This window comes from Dufourea novaeangliae, unplaced genomic scaffold (assembly GCF_001272555.1).
Source record: "Dufourea novaeangliae isolate 0120121106 unplaced genomic scaffold, ASM127255v1 scaffold8, whole genome shotgun sequence".
Classification (NCBI taxonomy): domain Eukaryota; kingdom Metazoa; phylum Arthropoda; class Insecta; order Hymenoptera; family Halictidae; genus Dufourea; species Dufourea novaeangliae.
Genome location: NW_015373923.1, coordinates 10047753 through 10072019, shown reverse-complemented (window position 1 = coordinate 10072019; position 24267 = coordinate 10047753). Strand labels below are relative to the sequence as shown.

General features: G+C 32.9%; 1 protein-coding gene across 1 annotated transcript; it reads right to left on the bottom strand.

Annotated features, from left to right (window-relative positions):
- Positions 1-2062: 2062 nt before the first annotated feature.
- On the bottom strand, positions 2063-16474 carry LOC107194689 (protein ECT2). Its single transcript, XM_015584349.1, has 17 exons — positions 16303-16474; positions 14677-14971; positions 13295-13505; positions 13067-13202; positions 12767-12976; positions 12468-12614; positions 10548-10682; positions 10234-10483; positions 9752-9879; positions 9286-9682; positions 8688-9128; positions 7932-8086; positions 7728-7813; positions 5611-5703; positions 4724-4898; positions 3295-3413; positions 2063-2246 (listed from the first exon to the last, which is right to left on the bottom strand). The coding sequence occupies exons 2-17, from the start codon at positions 14741-14743 to the stop codon at positions 2204-2206; spliced, it is 2793 nt and encodes a 930-aa protein (XP_015439835.1). The 5' UTR covers positions 14744-14971; positions 16303-16474; the 3' UTR covers positions 2063-2203.
- Between the last annotated feature and the right edge of the window lie 7793 nt (positions 16475-24267).

The following is a 24267-nucleotide window of genomic DNA, read 5'->3' as shown; positions in this document are numbered from 1 at the left end:
TCAGTCCTTATAAAAAGTTAACAAAGTTTCATCTGTTTTCCTTGCAATCTTCCAACATGAAACATTATTTTTTATTGCTCTTTCATTTGAACGTGAATGTTACTTCTATTCTGTACCGTCCTTTGCTTATTTTGTTTATACTATTAAAAGTAGAAAATTGCAAAGATTACAATTAATTGATACATCTACAAGGACTTCTTAAATATACTTGGCATTTACATTTTATAAAAAATTGCTTTCATTTCCCTTAAGAAATTAACATCTGTTATATATATGTGTTCAAGAAGATTAATCACCCATCATTAAGTGCAACAATTGACAATGTTATTTGTGCAAAAATAGTTTTATATTTTTTATTTCATCATTCGCAAAATAATGTTTTTTTTCTGAAGTAATTATGAAAATTTCAAGTACTTAAGTTTTCAGTTTTATCGTAAAAAAGGACAAAAAATGTAAGGAAATATTACCATACTACAATTATTAGTGTTATCACTTATGTATCATGTTCAGTGTATGAAACACCAGCACATTCTGAGAGATTGTATTTACAACAGAAAGAAGAAACTGTGTAGACGTCTTGTAATTAACAAAGAAATTACTTTATGTAATGATACTCTTTCTATTTCTATCTTCCAAATTTTGTGATATGTTTGTTTAACAGACTTTAATGGACCTTTATTGACTGTTCTCACTAAGCTGAAATATTTACAAATATTTCTTGGGTACTATGGATAGACTGTAACTATGTATAGTAATATGTTTTTGGAGAAGAAACAATGATACATCAAACAATGGTACATCAACAAAATAACACAAAAAATAGTGATGTTCATTTATACCAATGTACTATTTTTATATAAATTTCACAAAACGTTCACGATACTCAACAATTTGAAAGTTGCTAAAAAAAATTCATAATACACATTGCATGTCTGTTTAATATATTCCAAAAAATTTATAAATGGTTCTACGAATATTTCATACCAGCAGTTAGATCAATGTAACAGTTTCATATATAATCAAAATATAAACATATATGCACTTGAAAAATAGATATTACAATATTTTGTAATCTAAATGACGAACTATGTATCTTAATGTATACATATCTTTAAAGTCAGCAATTACAATAAGCGTATAATTGGAGTCCTAAACAAATTTAAATAATGTAATGCTAATAAACTATGGCTTTTTACAACTATATCATATTGTATGATTATTTATAAGAAACAAGTACTGACATTTACATGTTTATAATCAAATTTTTCTCTCCTTTAACTACTTGTAATCATCTATTCAAAAAGATGTCATACTTATGCACTTCCATTATATTATGAAAGAAAGAAATGTTCTTCAATTCGTATTTGCTTTTAACGGAGCTACAATTTTCAGTGACATGTTATTGCAACCAATTTTGCTGAGAGAATTGAAAACTAAGTAGAATTACTTTCAATAATATAAGTATAATAAAGAGGCTGCAGCTACAGTCAATTTTCTAGTCAGTTTACATTACTGAATTAAAACTGCATTGGTATTAAACATAACGGATATTACAAAGTTTAAATAATAAATATATGATTAATGTTAATTTAATAACTTAACCTTAGACATTTCATTCTTTCACTTCACAAAACCATGAATTATCTTCAGGCACAATAAATTCTAAGTGTACCTTAGTCTTATGCAATGACATAAAATGGCACAAAAATGTATATTCAAACTTTCACTTTTTATAAAAGGCGAGTGTATTACGGCACTGGAAATGTAATATTCTTTCCCTTATTGTAAATCCAATTCCATTCGACTCCCTGAGACAAGAGCTTGAATCATCTGAATATTACATACAAAACTTAACGACTGATACGGTATTATATACAGTACATCGTTAATATATATAACTGTAGCTTCTTAAAGAATAACTGGCAATGTACATTTTCCATATAAAAGACACGTGGTTCTGTTAGCACAAGGCAAGTAGAAAATTTTAATTCTTTTATAGAAATTTGCAGATATTTTTTATCTTTTGTCTGCCCTTTGCACAGATGTTTTACAGTTTCGTGGATATCGAAGACCAACACTTTTATCATATTATAAAAATCCCATCGTATTAGCTTCCCATCATTTTTCGAAGTCTCTCTACTTTTTCACACAAACAATTCAATGGTGTCAAAGAAAAAGTTGCGCATTATTCATGCTCTGTACTTCAAAGATCGGATTTGTCCTTCATGACTTCCTCTGAACAATTTCTGGAGGATAAACAAAGTAATGTCAAAAAGACTATGGAAACATAGAATACAGACAACTACACCAACTCTTATTATGAACAAACATTAAATGTATTTCAACTAATTTCATACTTTGCATAGTATTCAGAAGCTACTAAGTAAGATTACCAAATAAGATATAACGAGTTGGTGAAGAAATTTATATATGAAACAAGTACTGACAGCAAATGATAAATAGAAACATCGCACTGCGTTACATAAAAAAAACTATAGCAAGCAAGAATGTTCTATAATTTGTCACTATATGAAAATGCACAAGGTAAAACCTAATATAATTAAATAAATACACGTTAGTTAAGCTACTCATTAAATTAGTTGTTATTAAGACATCCTAATTAATACTATAAACACTAAATAGGCACCATTATTAGTATTGTTTCTATGATATTAGGTACTTGTGAATAACCTTAATCTCAGAAAAAAACGATTGTAAACTATTGATACAATATGAATTACAAACAATGATATAAATGAATTTTTTCACCAAAATGGATATACACATAACATTGATACCAGCAAAAACCACTACATATAATGAAAAGTAAATAACTGTGAATACTGCATATGCAAATTATGCATATTTCATGACGTGTTACAGCAGGTTTTCCCTGGATAGTATGAGTATTTTAATCCATAACATAAATTACAACACATTATTCATACATCTTCATTCAAGTCTTCCAAAATGAAGTAATAAACTTCTGCAACACATTTACATTCTATTTACTAATAACTTTACATTGCTTTAAATGCACATTTAACTGGAAATTTCAATCCAGTCTATATAATTTGTCAAAGTTAAATGATTTTCTGCATCTACACATTGACATATCTATATCAACATGCAAAAAATATTTACGTATATGGACCTCTTAATTGTTGTGTTTTAGAAGAATAAACACAAAATGAAAGAAGTTAAGGCACATTAACAATGGGCAAGATGACCAAATATGGTTATGTAATAGTAGCGAAAGAAAAATTGAATTGCTTTTGACATACTAATTACAACCTTCTTAACGAAGCCATACTGAGGGAACTGCATTTGGCCTTTCGTGTCGGCTGAACCGACATGGGTGCTACTAGAACATCATCTCTAGATGGCGAGCCTGAACCACCATTACCCAGCTCCTGGAAAGATACAGGAATATCTATTTATGCTACTATCATATGCACACAATTTTGGAAAAATACCGGAAACAATTGAAAACCACACACTTATACAAAACAAAACAATTGTAACACACAAGTAACATTTACTTAATACTAAAATGTGATTATGTTAAAAACAAACAAGAAAAATAATTAAAAACTCATGCAGTAATGTAGGTGTAATGAAAAAAAATGCTTGTACACATCGTTTTTCTCAGTGCAAATATATTTTACAAAAAAAGGAAATAAGAAAACAACAAAATTGGATCCAGCCGAATTCAGCTTTTAGCTACAAGCCATACCAAAAATTAAAAAAAAAGGAAAACGAAAAGATCTGTCGGTATAAATGCCTCTATAAGAGAAATGTTAATTTTGTAAAAATATACATTTCCAACATTTGTAGAATCCATTCTAAAGATATAAGCTTTATTCATTAACAAGATAAATATAAAATTCTGTATCTAATTTGTGACGCGAAGTATTTTGATCCAGTCGAAACACTGCGTGACGTCACATTCCTAAAACGAATTTTATTTGATGAAAAGTAGGACTCTATTAGCCCTCCTCTCTACTGCCGTTCACGAGAGAAGACGTTAAAAGGATGTATCCTTGAATCATTCGCACTAAATAATTAAATAAGTACTCATTCGATAAGATAACGCGCTACAGTATACTTACGTGGTAGAGAATAAAAACTTATTCATTAATATTGTATCATCATAAACATTAATTTTACCATTAATTTGGTACCGGAACAAATATGGTAAAAAAAAAAAGACACACTATGGATAAATCAATGTAACTCACGAAATAACAAATTTCAGTAATGTATTAAAATGAACATGAAAGAATAATATATTATAATGTATATGTATGTACACAACAAATTAATGTTTCAAAGCATTGCATGATGTTTTTATATGACCAAAAGAAGAAATGTGTTAATTCATTTGAATGTTAGAAAGTATGCAAGCATACAATATCAGATATTTATATAATATTGCTTGGACAAGATCTATATAAAAAGGAAATAATATTAAATACAAACACAAATGGTTTTGCAGTCATGCATTTAAGTGGATTCTACAAAAAAGCAGCAAGCATTTTAATATAACTATAGACAATTGCAATTTTAATTATTTTAAATGAAAGTGATATAGAGAAATTAATTTAAAACAGTAATACTGAAGAGATAACAATCTCCTGTCGTGAAACGAAAGTAAACAAGGAGAAATTAAAAGAAAACATAAGCAAAGTAAAATACATGCGATAATAAACAATCAACTAACGTTAATATTGTTGCAACTAGCAAGTCGCATCTGTGCAAGTTGTTGACTTGCTGGTGTAAGGCTATTGGTTGATCCGAATGGTGACATCATTGTTGACATTGCTCTTTTCAGTTTGCTTGGAGTTTTGTTAAAGCTAAACGCTCTGCCGACTTTCATCCTTGTTCTAGATGCAAACCTGAAGAAAAGTATTCGTTACAAATTTATTTAAATTTAATGACTAAGGAAAAAATTAAAGCAATACTGAAACTTTATTTCCCTCTGAAATTTCGAAATAATTGCATACATATTAAAATATAATTCTTCTCAAGGAAATATTTAAAGTACATATATACCAAGCAGAGAGAAATAAACTTCCTAATAATAAAAGAAATTAGCAAATGTAAAATAAAGGAAAAACCCCAAACCTTAACAAACCAGTTCAAGTAAATATTATGATATAATTGTTAACTGTAATGTACATGCAAAAGCCAAGTCATAGTTTATGAAATATTTTCATGCTGTACTATCAGAAAGATTTATCCTACAAGTATCAATCAACATTGTAAACGTATAAATAGGACTGAACTAAAAAAGGAGATTTGTAGATACAAAATATATTGTCTATAAAACAGAAACACAAGTAATGAAAATATATTAGTTATGCAAATTTGTAAGTTGTGCTGGTGTCTTGGTAAAATGTATATTAAATATTTTCATCAATTAATGTTAATAATCTATCACATGTTGGTATTACCAATATTACGCTTGAACTGGTCACACTATTTTCGCCAAACTATTTAATACGTAATTCTACATTTTTAAAAAAGTAACTGATTTATTGAAACAAGCAAGGAACAAAGGACCAAAGCGAGTAAAAAAAAGATAATCAGCCTGGTGCGAAAACTGACGGTAGTGGGACATGTAATGTGGTTTCACACATGCTATTGAGTAGGAACACATACGGGTCCATATACTCCAGGTAAAAATTATGAAATAGGCTCCTGCAACCAAACGAGTCGTCGCCCCATTATTTTTTGTTAACATGCAATACAGGAGAAAAACAATTTAGAGCACCTAATAATTCTTCCATTCATAACTGTGCGCATTGCTTATAAAAATTTATGTTCGAATTAATATATATCTAGCAATGTCTTACAAGGACATGTGATATCTAAATTAAAAGTGCAATAACTTAATTTTAAATACATTCTATGTATAAATACACTTTTGCCCGATTAGATATGCTATACTTAGGGGCTGCCAAGTTTTATATAATGAATGAAGTCAATAACAGCTCAGTGGCCTGTTTCTTCTACATTCTACATGATTTTTTAAAGAAATACATTTCTTTTTGTAAATGCTACTAAAATAAACATTAATGCAATCAATAAAACTACTTTATAAAGTTGAGTTTATTATTAATTAAAAAATAATGTTTAATTTAAAAGATATTAATCTCTTTTTAGAAAAAACATGTCTAAAAATTGAAATGGAAAGCCATCTAATTGTGTAGTAAGATGTAGGATATAACACTATATGAAACTCATCTCATGTTTCGCAGTAATTGAAAGCACACTATGCATCATATACTAATGTAACATAAAAATTTTCTTACTTTTTTATATTTTTACAAAATTTTTCCAGTAGCTTGGTTAAATTCTCCCAACAACATAGAATTTAAATAGAACTTCATTTTAACTAAATCTAGTTGCAATATTATTCGAATTATTTTAATGAAATCGAACATTATATGTCAACTATCAATAAAAAGTGCCTAAATAGATTCATATTTGAATTTATATTTATTAGCCAAATATTATTATTCTATTGGTAAGACAATTTTTATATTGAATTAGTAGTTAGCACATGCAGTAGTTCCTTCCTATGTTTGTGCTCGACTTAACTCCATCAGAGTCAATAAAAAAACGTAGGAAATTGACGGAATAACATATTAACTTGAGTCACAGTAACATATGCAATCCGGAAAAAATATATAACTAAAGAACATACAACTTAATCAAATTTAGTAATAATACAGAAAGGCATATTCTAAGCTAAGCTTGCTTAACAAAGACCATCACATAATGTGTCATAAGAAGCTGACTTCGCTGAAATTTGTTTATGAGGTAATTGTTTGAAAAATCTTTGACAAACATTTTTTTCATCTATAACTGTTCATACCTAAGAGGTAAAAATAATCCTAAAAATTAAAGATGAAAAATATATTTTTCTAAACATTTTTTTCGACATAAATTTTTTTTTTAAATCGTATTCAGTGATAAATGTCATACTATAATGTTTTTCACAATGTCAACTTATTTAAAAAAATACATGGAAACTTATTAATTTTCTATAATTTTTTAATAAAGTAAATTCAGAATTGTTACTATAAACAAACTGATATGAGTCATATGGATTCGTCGAAACTTTCAATTTTTATCTTCTAATACAAATTGGAACTGTTCCAGTAAAACCTCTTTTCATACAAGACAGAAACTTAAGGAACATACTACACAAGAAATTGTAAAATTCAGTAATAATCTGGACATTAGTTTTCTTGATTATTCGTTCTCTGATAACAGATACGAGATAAGTCTCGTGAATGATGTTTTGTAACTTTATCAGTTTTCTGATCCTTTTGCTAATAAGGAACTATTTCATAGACAAATTCTTTAAAATCCACGTGTGAAACTTAAGTGATGACCCGTATTAGAGTAGAATTACTAGTCCTACAAAACTGTAAATATTTTCTTTAGAATACATAATAAAATTCAACGTTCCAAAAATAAGCTTATTTGACAAAACTTAAGCTTATTTGAAAATAAATTATATTTAAGTTTGTAATAAAAACTTTCAGCTCTTGAATTAGTTTTTTATATATTATATTAATGCCTAGTTTTATAATTCTTTTTTATAACGATTACATACAATGTGTAAAAACACATACTTACAGTTGCGTAAGAAACAGACTTACTTAAAAAATTAATAATGTACAGCGATTTCAAGTTTAATTCTGACTACTTACTTAAATGCTTTACTTAAAGTTCCTAATGCTACATCACTTGTGTCAATTTCAAGTTGATGCGAATCAAGACTTATCAGGAACGTATCCTAAAAATTGAAAAGGACAAAACTGTTGTGACTAACAAGTTTTGTAACTGAATAATATGAGTATTGGTAACAGATTTACTAAGGTTAAAGTATGTATAGAAATAAATTTCAAACTTACCGCATCAGCTTTACATACTGTATTAGCCATTTGCCTACACAAAGTCCGTAAATAATTCGTTTTATTTACTTCTTCATCCGTAATTGTAAATGAAAACAGCTTCTCTTTCAACTCTTGATTACTTCTTACCATTAGAGCGAATACTTTATGACATTCTACAAGTATATAAGTGAATAATACTTGAACTGTACAATCGATGTGTAATTTATGAACAACGCACATTCTTTCTTACATGTTATCTTTAAACAAAGTAATATTTAAAAATACGTGGGTCATTTGAAAAGTTTTCAGAGTGGAATGGGAAGACAACTCATATTGTTTTTAAAACATTTCTATATTTCAATATTATTCTCTTTAAAATCAATGCACTTGAACCAATGGGTATGCCAATTTTACCGACCAACGTTCTATACACACTTGCGAAACTTACATTCGAATTCGCTTCTCATTAATTGTCAGGAGATGCGGCACAGGTCATGAAAGCACTTTTTGTTCAAGCAGCTGTATACAACATAAAACCTTCGATGGACTAAAACTCTCGGAACTACTGATATCATCTATACTTCATTTCAAGAACTTTTCAAATGATCCAGTCAATATTAAATTTCACATACTGCATGTTCATTATTTCTAAAAACGAATTACCAAAATTTAATTAAGACTACAAAAAAAGTGTATTCCAATAAAGTAATTAGAGAAAAGAAGCTAAGATTTTCAAATGAAATTGTTCAATGATACAGTGTGTTACTAACATACCGTCAGTTTCTCGTATATCCACAACCTTTTTTATCGTACTAAGTGATAACATTTTAATATGTTTATATGGTTTCCCTTGACTTAATTTTGTTGTATGCAATCCATTTGCTGTATTGGGACTTTTTAACGAATTGAAGGCCTTTGATCTTTTCTTACATATTTCGAGTGTATCGGTAAACAGGAACAAAACTAAATGATCACCACGTCCACTTAAACCTTCACTGAGTTCCATCACATCACATTTACCAATAAATGACCGATGCGAAGAAACTAAATGCGGCGGACAGTTATCAATCTCATTGAAAATGTCAAACATAACTAATTGACCCTCGGTTTTTCTTTTATCTTCGTTTATGTACGTCATGACTTCCTTAATACTGCTAATTGATAACTCCAGTGCGCTATGATCTGGATTATTTTTACTTGTGTGTTTAAGGATATCTATAATATATAATACATAATATATAATACATAATATATAATACATAAAACATAATACATATATATATTTATTTATTTATATTTAAATATGTATCTAAAGTATGATTGCAATTGATTATCATTATAATTAATGTATAATGATAATTAAATCCCTTACCATTTAATAATAAACTAATACTGGGTAACCGTTGTACTGGTTTAATCAGTAACTCCTTTAAGCTTTGTCGACCACATTCGGGTTTTGTCTGGCAAATTTTCAGAAAGGCATGAAATCGAGGTTTATTTTGATCACACTGGTCGAGCATTTCTTTTGTATTTTCGAAGAAGTTGACATACGGTGGATATGCCTTGACTAGGTCAGGTGCAAACTTCAAAAATATATTGCCTATACTAATGTCCTCCATCCAGTGTGTTGCACTATACCTTAATTCTTCTAACATTTTTTTATGGACTTCATAAATGGGTGGAAAATTACCAAATATAATTTTAGCTTCAGTACCATTTAATAACTCGCCGCTTGTATCTATGAGATCTTCTAATGGTGACTTAAACAACTAGAAAGAAACAAATGTATCAATTCAGTTTTTGATCCAATATAAAATACGACAAAGGTATATACTTACTGTCATAATTGTACTGAGAATGCCAACATAATTTGACTCTGTTTGTACTAATTCTAAGAAAACTTGATGACGCGGTGACAAATTTTTCCTAGAGCTGTCCACATTAACAGCTTCCACTTCTGGAATATCTGATAGTTATCAATAATTCGATTTTTTATTATCTTCCCCTTCATATGGTTCATATAAGCGTTTACTAATTGTTAGCAATATTAAATTGAAAAATTTGGATTATGTATGGTGTTAGTGTGATAATATTAAACAAAGTAAATACACAGAATATACCACTTTATCAAACAAAACAAATGAACCACGCAGGAAGGGAAGATGTAATTGGATAGTTAAAAAGATTGAAACGGTTATCATGTATCAGTTTATGCGTGACAACTACTGATTATAAGGAATGATATACAAGAAGCGACAGACTTTCAAAAAGAAGTAAAATATAAGAAATTATAATCGTATCTTAACACTAAATAACTAACCATCAAGTAATGGCTTATCTGGGCTTGCTGTGCAGTCAAGAAAACTTCCACTAACACTCAAAAGTCCTGCATCACTGATGCTGGATCGCCTTTTATGCAGAGCTGGTGAATCGGTACCATTTTGAACCAGACTAGATAAAGTTTCTGCCAAACGTTTACGTTTTCGTCTTGTAGATGCTGTACTCGGAGTCGTTGTTGGTTGACTATCACGTCTAGCAGATATTGCAGGCGATAGAACAGATTCCAAATACTGGACCAAATAATAAAATAAACTATTAAACGCTAAATTTATGTAATAATCTTAATAAACTTACATCTTCAAATAAATACTCCTTTTCATCAGCTGCACCTTCATTTTGCACAGATGTCCAAAACCATTCAGCTTTCACAATGTGAGCTCTAACAGAAGCTAAATCTGGCAACGCATTTACATTTGATTCATCCACAACCTAAAATAACAATAACTTATAATTTCATAGTAATTAAAATTTTTCAGAGTGATACATACAGTAAACACAGAAATTTCTTAGTTTCTTTTATGCTAATACGATTAAAAAACTACAGGGGCACAATATATATTTATAAAGGTAAAGTGTTAACATTCATGAATAATCAGGTAGTATGCATACAAGTATCCAATGGTATATCTACAGATATACAATTTGGTACAACACAAAGATAATATCACAAAGACATGATGATATATAACCTTCACATAACAATTACACTTAAAAATAAACATTTTGTTTCTACATTTCCATGTAATAACCTGATACTCCCACTCTACAACTTAAGTTTTATGATCTCTTTATATGCAATTTAACAATTAACTAATTAAACAACAAATTAATTTGAGTTTCCACAACCTATAATACCCATTAATAAAGTAAAGGTACCGAGAATAATTGTCTGTCCTCCAGTTTCTCCTGTGTCACATAATCATCTTTCGAAGTGCAAGTTTTAGAAATAAGACTCGAATCTTTCCCACATGATGTAAAAGTACTTCTTGAACAACATTCAGTATTTGATAACTTCGCTACCTTAGCAGGTACAGGAAGAGGACTGGGTAAAAGAGTATACTTTTGTTTATGATTTTCTGAAATTTTATGAGATGGACTAACAAGTTTGTATTGCTTAAACATTGGAGAGAAATTTATGTAACTCAGCTTTGACGAAATGGATGAATTCAATTTACATGTACTCAAGAAACTTCTACTTTTTGTCACAGGTATAAGAGTATTGCGTAAGAGAGAATCGTTAAGCTCAGAGTCATATCTCCTTAATAAATTAGGATGAGAATAAATTTTTTTAAATTTAAATTTGTCTGGGGAATTAATTTTATGAATTGCAATGCAAGACTTCACTCTTCGCCACTTAATGTATCGCCTGGGAGTTATAATTTTCCTATTAAAAAAGAAAGAATTCTGAGTACAATGTGTATTTTTACAAGGTTTCAACAAATGTGCTTCACTATCAAAAGATTGTTTGTTTGTATGTGGAGTAATTCTTTTTTTAGACAATGTAGAAGACTTGAAATTATATGACCTTGATTGAGCATACATCATATTTTCATTGACCGTATTTTCATTTGATAAATCAGACATATTATTTGACATAGTAGAAGTTATAGGGAAATTAGTTTGTCCTAATTCTCTTGAGCTATTTGTTTTTATTATGTTATATGGATGCCTTGTTGTGAGCATATCAATGCCTGAATCAGTTTGTGGTATAGAGAATTCAGAAATGTAAGAATCATCTGGTAAATTCGGATAATCGTACAAATTATCATCCATACAAATAGCTGAGTCCTGACTAATATCATCTGCGATAGAGTAATTAAATTTGTTTCTTTTGTACTCTAAGTATTGTGGCACAGAAGAACACAACCAATGTGATAAATATCTGGTATTTAATTTTTTTGGTATATTCATGTGACTAATATTACAGGTCTGTGATGAATTCATTTTGTTTGGGTTAGGAATAGTGTTTGTGTATGGATTGTAGAAAGTAAAAGAAAATGGTTTTGCTTGTATGTAATGGAATGGAATATAATTAGGATCTTTAGCGAATGGTAGCATGTCAAAAGTATCGTTGCATTTCTTGTATTCACGACTTTTTACATCTGTTACCTAAAGAATTTATTAAGTTTTTGTATATAAAATGTTTATGTGTACGATGCTTGTGTTGCAGACTATAAAACATGATAGACGTGAAATGGTTTTTTCTAAACTTACCACATGCGTACAATTTGGATCATCAATTTCTGTCGATTTACCACCTTGTTGTTGTAAAACTTCACACATGTGACGTTTCTCTTCTTCAGGGAAACCAAAGAAACATACTTTTGCACCAAAAAATGGCTTCAGCTTATAAGTTGTGATCTATGTAACAAAATATCTTTTACAATATAATAATAGAATTTTGAAGTTCAGAACACGTTTGCTGGATATATCCTCAATTTTTATTTTCATTATGTACTTATATGGAATTAGCAAGAACATTATAATTATTATGAAGAAAAGTACTCTATTACCAGTTCTTCATTATTTCCATAATTGGAAATATCGTCTTTGGCATTCCATAAAGCTGTCACCCAATCCATTGACATTATTGGCACACGAAAGGTCACAGCATATCTGTACTTATCTCCACCGCAACAATTAGCAATGAGATGCGTCACTTTTGCACCCATTTCTTTTCTAATACTTCCACCCATATTATGAATCATGTTGATCAATTTGGTCTACCAAGGTAAGATTAACATCAAGAAAGTGATTCATACAACGATTCATTTTCTACTGTACTAAATGTAAAGCAATAATTTAACACTAACCAGTTCTTCCTTTTTCCTAAATCCGGTAAATACTACTACTGTGCCTACCATAGCTTGTGTATACATTGGTCTGCTAATACTAGGTAGTGAGTCCTTTCTTTCTGCTAACTGCAGAAGAGCCGTCGGTCCCAATATTCTATAATTTATTACATTAAATCAACCAGAAGTTAGATTCTTCTGACCACTCTATAATAATTGAGGAGCTATATAAAACAAATTGTAACAAACCTATGAGCACTTTTATGAAGAACATCATATTCAGGTCCCTCAAACTGCTTTAATATAAAGTAAGTACAATATGTTGTATCTTCTATATATTCTAAACCAGTTTCTGATTTAAGGACAGGTACGCTAAACTGCTGTGCAGTAGCACCAAGTGCAGGATCATTCCCAGCTGCACCAATTAAGCATATTCTCTTTTTACGTGGAATAATCACAGCTAAAATATTAACAATAATTAATTAGTAACTAGGCGTTTCCCTTATTAAATACAGTAAGTTATTTTATTAATAGGTACACCGACAAGCAAACTCGGCTTCCTCTACGGGAAAAAGCAATGCAGGTGTAAGAGCCTCCTATTACTTGGTATCAGCAATTACTGAAATTTATGTTAAATTAATGTTAGATTTAACATTTATCTCAGTACTTAAAATAAATTTATCAAATGATGGGAGGCCCTTCCCCTTCGCCACTTTTTCTCCTAGCAAGAGAAGAGTTTGCTCGTGAAGGCATGTTTAAATCATGTTTTTTAAACATTTTCATGAAGAACAATACTTTAAAATGTGTGTACTTAACTCATTCCTCATAAATAAAGGAATCATCAGCTAAATTTTATAACAGTATAAATAATATTCTTTACAATAGTATAAATATATTTTATAAAAGTACAAATAACATTTTGTCATAATTAGAAGGGCCTAATTTTAGAATGACACTAAACAAAATCCGTTCCTACTCACCAACAAAGGCTCCAGTAAATACCTATTCCTACATACCTAATCTCACTTCACATAATAGATATCAAAGAGCCCTTTGTACCTTCTACTTTTCCATTTAAATACCTCATAAATAATGACTAAGCCAAAACAAAACAAAGATATATTAGCTCTAAGTATGTAATGTGACATTTTACATTTAATCATTAGTTGATGATTAATTGATACTGAAAGTTAATGCGCTCAACAATTTCTTATAAAAATTACACAGATACTCATTATATTTTATGAAAAATATATATATTTAAATGATACTAAAATAAAGGTTAAAGATAATGTAAACACGAAATACGAATACAGTGGACTTCAAAAACGCTTATAAATGTAATTTTGGAGAATAAGTCAAGGCCGTATTTATAAGAAACCGTTGACATTCCTCCCGCGTAAAGTTCAAATCATAATACGAGAATATATGGTGAAGTTAACGAATATTATACCTTAATTTATACGTGACTGAGGATAGATGACAGATATAAGGACACGAGTAGTATCGCGTGAGTTTTGATAGAGTAAGGTAGGGTTAGTTCGTTCCGCTGGCTAACTTGTACGTATCAACTAATAACGAACATCAACCCGCAAGTGTAATATTACAAGTGACAATGCTGACGAACTTACGTTCACTTCTAACTGCCTCTTCACTATTTATATCACTGATACTGCTGTGAACGCTTTGCTCTTCCATTTTGGCCGTTAGTTACAACATCGTTTCACTTGTACGCTCTTCTTCGTACTGATTATTGAGCGCCTCCTATGGTCGAATCCAGCCTGAGGAAGGACCCCGAAAAATAAGAGAGAACAGTAGGGCTTGATAGCGCTGTATATAACACCTTTGATTTGCACGGTTTGCACAGACGAAATCCAAGTTCCGAATACTAAACAGGTCCCCCACGTGAATCTTTTTTCATAGATCCTACAAATACATGAGAAACCTTAGATACTTGTATATGTGTGCACAGGCGCGTGCGCACCATATGTCCCAGTCGTGTCGGTATCAGTCGCAATCAGTCGGTATTTACGTGACGTGCACGATCAAAGTTTAAGAATGTTTGCTTCATTTAAATCTAAAGGACAACTCAATGCAGTTTTATAAATTAATTTTAATCCCATACATTCTATTAAATGTATAGACTTTCTTGGTGAAATATAAGAATTTGAGTCTAGTGAATCAGAAAAGTTAAAATCTTTATAACGTGAAAGAATATATTAACAAATGTAAAGTGAATGAGCAATACAAAAAAAGAAATAATTGTTCAATTTACCAAAAAGCAAAAGAATAAATGTACACATTTACTGTTGTTAAGTAGGTTAAAAAGCATTTTCTGTCATCTGTAAATAAATACGTATTATATTGATGAAATTTCATACATATAGTGAAAGTTTGTACTTTTAAAATTGTTGTATTAACATCTTAATGAGTGACTTCATATTGTTTTACATAAATATTCTAAAGAAATAATATTTTTTAGAAGTTAATATAACATCAATTTTCTGTTATTCTATTTCTTTAATTTAAAATTATAGTACACAAGAATATTTAATTATGTAGTTGAATAAATTAATGCATTAGGAAAATTATGAATGCGTTAAAATATATGCCCAAGATTTTTGAAAGTGTTATTAATTTCTAATTGTAATCTTAAGATTCCATACATATAGTAAGATTTAACCACACATATTGTTAAATTTTTAGATTACAATTATAAATGATATGTTATTGATGAATGTATAATCACAATATAGTGCCAACTTTATGTCAGATACTCATACATCTAAAAAGATTTAATTTCTTACATTAGAATAATTGTACAGAATTAGTAAATATGTGAATGGTGTATGTATATATGTATATAGACGGTCATCAATTTTATTGTAAATATTCCTGTTTAATAAAATAATAAACTTCAGCATACACCAATTCCAACGCGACTGTATATATGCTAGAATATTGGCACTAAACACTTTCTACCGTCAATGTTTATTTAAAATCCATTATGAATATGACAGCTATGTGATCCACTGTCTTGTTCAGCAGTGTTCAGCAGACACAAAAGTCATGGAGTCGCACGCACACGCACACGCACACGCACTTATCAGTAGCAACGCATTTTTCTCTAATTTATCTCTGTCGTTCTCTTTTAGTATTTCTCTACCCACTTGTTACTTTTCATCGATTACTGATATTCTGTTCTCCTGTTTCTAAATCTAACGCGCGCACAGTACTTAAATGACAATTCCACTCACTTCAGATTAATATGAACTCGTTGTATCGTTCACAAAGAGCTTGGTACATTGAGGTGGAAATTGAAGTTCTGCGAAACACAAACTACGATTTACAATAAAGTTAGGAGATAAATTCACACGCGTTACAATTTATCCTGGAAGATTGTATTTCAACAGCATTACAAAAACTTTAAAAATAATGAAAACCAACAAACGACTCCGACAGTTGGTACGCGTCGTTAATATTGGTTATTATTTGTGTCAGCGTGAAGTTATCGCTAATATCAGAAGCAGACGCTATTTTATACTACCAATTACAAAGTTCTCGTATGTTACAATATGAAAGAATAAGTTCAAAGATATATAAAAAAAGTACGTTCATTAATACGTAGAATAGAAAATCATATGATACTAAATATGTATGTAACTTCCCCTATGAACAAACTGACGTCAGGTGCACGCATCTGATATGGAAATGGAAGATCAGGCCATCAAGCAGTATGTCAAATTCATGTACATCTGTCGCAGCAGTCTGACTGTCAACTGCCGTCATGGCTGTCTGACATTGTCTGTAGTCGATTCGCAGCAGAAACACAGCAGGTCTGCAGTATAATGTAACAATAGATTAACGTCAGAAACAGAGCAAATCTTACGTATATGTCATAAATAGAAATATTAATTATTTCAACGTTTAAACAAATTAAAGTAGAAAACCCTTTTAAAAATAAGTAAAAACAATACATACCTCCTTTTCGTATGTAATGTTAAAAATGTATGTAAGTGTAATAGTAAACACGAAATATAACCTTAAATTAACTTTTATTATACAGGTATATAAATTATTTGTGAGTGCCAAAAAATAGGTGGTAGAAAAGAACATAATCAATATGAACCTTTGGGGTTCAGTGGGAGAAAGAATAAAAAAGGCAAGAATGTAGTATTTTGCAGTGTGCAACTGTGATATTAGAAATACAGCTGTGAAGAGATTAGAATGCATAAATGAGTCTGCAATAAGAAAAATTAAAATTTCTCAATCAAATAAATAAATATGTTTATGATAAGATTAATAACAATACATCTGATGTAAGTATGATAACTTGCAGTACCATGTGTACAGATGAGACTAAAAACGTTTATGAAAAGAATATTAATATCAATAAATGTAAAGCTATCAGTAGTAATGAAATTAATTATTTTACACCTTCACTCAGAACCTCTCCAGTTTCTCTTATTGTACTAAAATTCAAAGAGTTTAAGAAAGGTTTTTGGCCACTTGTAAGATGTAACATTAGCCATGGCCACAACAGTTTTATTATAAACTGGTGAATTTTTCCACCAATCAATTAGTAATACTCCATCTTGTGGTTCATCTTACCTTGTAGAATTAACAAGTTCATCATATTGTGTATCAAAAATTGTTGTTGCCAGTGCCTTCCTTGTAGGAAGCTAATATTGATCATTCAGTGCATTTATAAATGCTTTAAAATGTTCTGCATCAATTAAGCTAAAAGGGATATTACATAAAAAAAATTTTTTCAAATAACTAATCAATCTTTGTCCTAAATAAAAAAAAAACTTTTTATTAACATAATTTTCAATCTAAAAAAATTTTATTTATTATTCTGTATCAATTTTCTGGAACCTTTTAACATCCATTACCGTTTTTCATCAATGTTACCGAATTTAATTTAATTGTTTTTAATTAGAATTATAATTGTTAATAAATTGACACTTCTTTCTAACCTATACGAAAAACGTTTTATAGGTTAGACATACGTTAAAGATATTTTTATTCTAGACATACGACATTTACGACATTTAAGACATGTGTCACATATAAAATAAAAAATTCACGTATTTACCCATTTCTGTCTGCGCATCAGGTCTACAGTCTACAGCAGCAACAGCAGAATCTATTTAGTAATATTTGTTTAGATAGAGCTTATCTTAGAGCAAGTTTAGCTGACAGAGTTAGAGTATAAACAGTGACCCCAAGTGACCCCTTGCAATTTAAATATATGGCAACACTGTCGCCTCTTTCAGTGAAGCCAGAATGTGGGATAACCACGCGAGCGCTTACCCTCTCCATGCCTTCCGTGCGTACATTACACAAGCATATTCTACCTTGTAGGTGAGGTCCTCTTTGCCATGTTTCTCTAGGCAGGCATCGGAGGGAGGAGACTCCTTTGGGGCCAACTCCGAATCGATCGAAGCGCTGATGTAAACAATCGGACGCTAGCGAAAACACATAATCGATCATTGGGACCAATTGGGACTGTGGCGCATAGGACAAGCCCACCAATCAGGCGCAGAGGAACAGAACGCCACCAGACGGGCGCGGCTCGTACGCGCTCGACAGGAGCACGTCTCTCTAGGTTTAAGAAGATAGGCTGACAAACAATAGACGACAGAAAGGATAGCGTCTATAAGTGTTATGCGTTGTACCTGAGTACATTTTAAGAATAAAGTTTTCGTTCGTTAATAAGCACTACTAGAATTACATGGGAATGAGTTTCAAAACCGTGTAAATTTTTGTGAATGGGGTCTGCAGAAATTACAGAGTGATGAGCTGTTTTTGTCTAAAGTTTTGTTTATGGATGAAGCCACATTTTCAAACTGTGGCCAAGTCAATCGTCATAATATGCATGATTGGTCAATAGAAAATCCACAGTGGCTGCGGGAAGTGAATAAACAAAGACCTTGGTCTGTAAAAGTTTGGTGCGAACTTCTTAACGCTGAAATAATTGTACTTCTCACTACTGCCTTGCAGTTGAGGTATTCCAATTTTTCACAATATCAATCACTGATTTTCGAAACATTTTTGTGTCAGTATCCTGTAAAGCATAATATAAATCAAAGACTCGTTGGTCTGCCTTATTTTGTCCCTCAGCCGGGGTCCAATCGACTGCTTTATAATCTTTGATATCAGATAGGTCAACAGCTCCTTCTGCCTGAGGGAGGCTGAGAAAACTTTGATTAGCAAAACATGCGTTTGGGAAGAAAAAGTCGGTTGTCCCGTCTTCTCTGGAACATTGCAAGCTTGCAATCATAGGAAGAATCACTTGATTTGCTGAGCATCCGGAAGGTAAAATCCCATTGAAATAATATCTATAAAAATGAACAACGGTGGCTTTTTGTGCCAGCTCGTTTCTAATAGCTGCTGGAAATTTAAAACGTTCACAGAACTGATCTAATTCTTCCTCTGACCACTCTCCTTTCTGAACAGCCCCCGGTTTTGGTGCAGTAGGCAACGCCTTTTCTAATTCAGTCTCGATGGATCAAACAGTGTCTGGAATTGTCGGGGTTGTCATCTTGTTAAGTTACGGTCTTCAGGGCTCACGAGTAGCAAAGAGCAGGCAAAGAAAAGAATTCAGAGATTTAATATCTGATCCTTCTAATATTTACTTCTTTACGATTTTCGGTTACGAGCCTATCACGGTCCTGACGACTACGCTCGCCCCTCGTCTCACTTTCGCGCCTCCAGCATCTCATTTCGTGTTCGAACTCGTTAAACTTTTTTAGTAACGCCTCGTTTCCTAGCCTAATTCTACCGACTTCGGCGCATCGTTCCGCGTTTTCTTGACCTTCACGTTCCCCTCGCGTTTCGAGCTCGCGTCGCCAATCCCGCATTTCGCGCTTGTGTTCGCTAAGTCGTTCATATACCTCATCGATCCCTACCTGGGTTTCTACTCGCTCGGTTAATCGCGTTTCTAATTCCTGAATTCGGTTTTTGTAATCTGACGATTTCTTGAGAAAAATTGCCAACGCAGCAAGAAGGCGTTTATCCAGGGCCATCAAGAAGGATTCCCCTGAGACCCCAACCTTAAAGGCGCAATACAAGCAACTGCGCAAGGATTATAAACACACCATTCTCAACAGTAAGGAGAAAGCCTGGAGGACTTTCATAGGCACACTGGAAGACGACCCTTGGGGTAGACCATACCTGTCTCTAGTTAAAGATATTCATCGTTGGAAAACATTGGATCCTTATTATGAGGATTCTCAAACTGTCGAAGCTGTAATCGACAAGTTGTTTCCCAACTGCACACATATCGGTGACTTACCTGATATCCTGACCGAATCAACCACCAACACCATCGGCAGTTATGCACCCAACCCAATTATAGAAAAACATATAACGCCTGACGCCTGCCTAGATACCACACCAGACTTGAATCTCCTGAATGGTGAAGACCTATCGAACATCATCCGCAATCTATCAGATAAAAAAGCACCAAGACCCGATTGTATTACAAACAGAATGATTAAACATACTCACAAAATATACCCTACCTTTTTCCAGGATATGTTCACAAGTATTGTCCGGATAGGGTCTGTACCTCCTGCCTGGAAGACCGCCAAAGTGGTACTCATCCCGAAATCTAAGAAAAAAAATGATTACCGCCCCATATCACTAACTTCCGCTGTATCCAAAGTATGGGAAAGGCTAATGATCTCTTTACTCACCAACTATCCTGGGTCAATCTGTAGCACTCACCAATACGGTTACACTAAAGCTAGATCCACTCTGGACGCCCTGGAAGAAGTAGCATCCACCTACTCCTTCTGCACCAAAAACAGTAAAATACTTGCAGCCATGTCCATAGATGTAACCAACGCATTCAACACAATAACGCTCGATAGTATCGCAGAACAATTAGTTAAAAGAAAGTTACCGTTGTGGTTCGCTGGATTATTAGTTGACTTCCTTCACAAGAGATACATTTATGTGGAAAACTTTAGTAATAAAATCTGTAGGAGAACTGTTAACGGGGTCCCTCAGGGCTCCGTTATTGGTCCCATCGCATGGAATTGGGTATACGATGATCTATTGAACCTGATTATAAATAAAAACACCACTCCTGTAGCGTACGCCGACGACCTGCTTATTTTAGTGGAGGCATACAAATGGCCTGACACTGTGAGAGCACTATCACTCGCATTTAACACTACATACAAATGGATGGTCGATAAAGGTCTTAAAATTGCCACCCACAAGACCTTCACGATGATCCTCGCGGGACGCAATTACAAAAGCAGAGAAACAATTAATTTACAAAATTTCTCATTCACATTGGTGGATAGGTTTAAATACTTCGGCATTATCTGGGATAACAACAACACCTTTAAGTACCACATAGATATGGTTACCGCCAAAGCCAATGTCTTTGTGAACTCACTCTTGAGAATCCTCCCTAACACACACGGTATTAACAGCAAAAAAAGGGAAGTGTATTACTATGTATGGCGCTCCATAATCTCTTATGCAGTCCCCCTTTGGTATCCTAAAATTAACAGAATTGATAATTCAAAAGCCCTTAAAAGATCCCAAAGAGCCATACTTCTAAGGGTCACGACCGCGTACAGGACTACCTCAAGAGACAGTCCGTGTATTATTTCAGGCTTCCCACCCATAGAACTGTATCTAAAGGGCCTCTTCTGGTACCGCCAAGAATGGAAAAGCGAACACCAGAGTGGCCTTATATCTGACTCGCAGCACATCACATCAAAAAGTGTAAGGAGAAAAGCCCTAAAAGAGGCAATGCACTCGAGGGTTTTCGATAACTGGGTTAAGTACAACCATACGAACCCAAAAACATCTTGGACCTCCTCCACCATTACAGATATTAGGAAGTGGATGGGTAGAAGTAAGATGATGACCCTAAATCATTACGCAGTGCAATATTTAACCAACTGCGGATGCTTCAACGCCTACCTACATAAGATCGGGCGTAGAAGCAATGCCATTTGTTTCTTCTGTGACTCCGAGGACGATGCAGCTCACACGCCGATTATGTGCCCCCAGTGGGTAAACGAGAGAGCCATTCTCCAAGGGAAAGTAGGCTCTTCTGTCTGGAACAGCTTCATTAACATAATGACCTCTAGCCAATCCAACTGGCAGGCCTTTATGGACTTTTTCACCGATGTACAAAAAAGCAAATTACAACATGAAAGAAACATTCAAAGGAAAGCAAAAAAAAAGAGAAGAAGATAAGTATATATATTATCATAACCTGTATATACACTACTATTACTACTATTATTAGTATTATTAATAACAATATTATTACAACATACACATAAACTAACTATAGTATAGTTCTCCCATAAACGGAAGGTACATCACGTACATTATCAGGAAGACGCCGTACCCGTCGAAGGGCCACCCCCCCTGTAGAAATGTCGTAAGATGGAGCCGGGGCGGGGCTGGGTGTTTCATCAGGTAGGAGGAGAGGTTTTAGTGGGTACACCGAGTATTGGGAGTCCCACATATCGTGAGTGGCACATACTCAGGAATGCGTAACGCATTTCCCCTCAAAAAAAAAAAAAAAAAAAAAAAAAAAAGTGTGGGCGTAGCGAAGATGATACGCTAAGTACGCATGCGGCAGCAATTAGTTGTTAGTTCAAAATCTGTCCTCGCTAGGCGTCGAATGAAAAAATTTAGAGAGCGTATGCGATTAATTGTGTTCTTTTTGCATCCTTTTTATGAAATACATGTGTAAGTACATGTATAACACCTGCATCAATTATATCAATAAATGATAAATAACTATTGTTTCTGGGGAATGCGATTTCAAGTATTTCGTATGTAATTTCGTTAATGAAAAAAAATAAACATCATTGCAAGTACGAATAGAAAAAGTTTATAGAATTTATGTATTCTGTACATAATTAATCGGATTTAAGCGGATATAGTTTTCACCTTATTTATTGTCAAAATACTTGTACAATTGGTAAATGGTCAATAAATGAAATGCGCGTGGTAACTCGAACGATGTGCAAAAGAGCGTTACACGTGTGGACTGTTCTATACAATGGTCGGACGAGAAGAGAGTCAGTAGTCCATGCGAGGTGTGAGCGTCTGTTTCGTCAGGTGGCGTGGCGGTCTGCTCGGTGGACTCGCACGCCACGCAGTAGATGGTGATTGAGGTTGGAGGTGCTGTGTCGGCAAGTTAGTCTGGTTGGTGGTGCAGAGTGACGTGACTGGGACACCACAGGTTTATCGTTGCACACATTAGTACGTAAATATTTTCATTCTCAAATCTCTTTCAGTCGCACCATTCTTTTCTTACGTTCGGCGAGAATCGAAATCTCGTCACAAGCCGTAGGTATTCCACCGTTCTCCCGATGGGCAGAATTCTAATGCGGAACACGAGGCAACAGTGTAGGAAAAATTGGTACGGTCAGCAACAGTGGCTTCACGTAGTAGATACACAAACCCAACTTGATGGTAACGTGGAAGAAAATTTATTTGTAGGTACTGCCGTTAAATGTCGTATTATTAAGTTGTCACAATTATCGATTATGTGTTTTCGTTAGCGTCCGATTGTTTACATCAGCGCTTCGATCGATTCGGACTTGGCCCCAAAGGAGTCTCCCCCCTTAAGCTGGTTCCATCTGGAAAGCCAGATACAAATTTTCATTGAATCTATCAGTATTTCCCAGTAATTTTGCTAGCAGTGGTTACACGGATTTATATGACATTAATGAACCTGAAAAAACACGTATTTCCGTATCTAGTCGCTTCAAATTGTTATCAGTTCCAAACTGGAAATACAGTGCGAAATTCAGATCAAAAAGCTGCTGGCATTTCGTCTCGGGAATCGTCTACCAAGACTCGTCAGTGGGGCTGACGGTAGACGACCCCTACTGTAGACATCTGGGTTGCTCCTCGGCGGAGCCCCATAAGTAGCCAAAGGCTCTAATTACCGCTTGCGAGAAAACTCGCCACCTAGCAGCTGCTACCAAAAAGCCAGGCGATACGGACTCAATAAGTTTGTTGTATATCCCGATTGAAACTATTGTGTTTTGTATTGGTCATTCTAGATAGAACAAAATCATTTTTTTTGAAGTACGTGTTTCGTCGAATCGCATAGAACCGCATTAATTTTCTGTTCGCAAATCCAATGGAAACCGGGCCAAATTCTTCCTCTGTGAGAACCACATGCATCCCGCGAATTGTTTGATCTGCCAATCCGAATCACG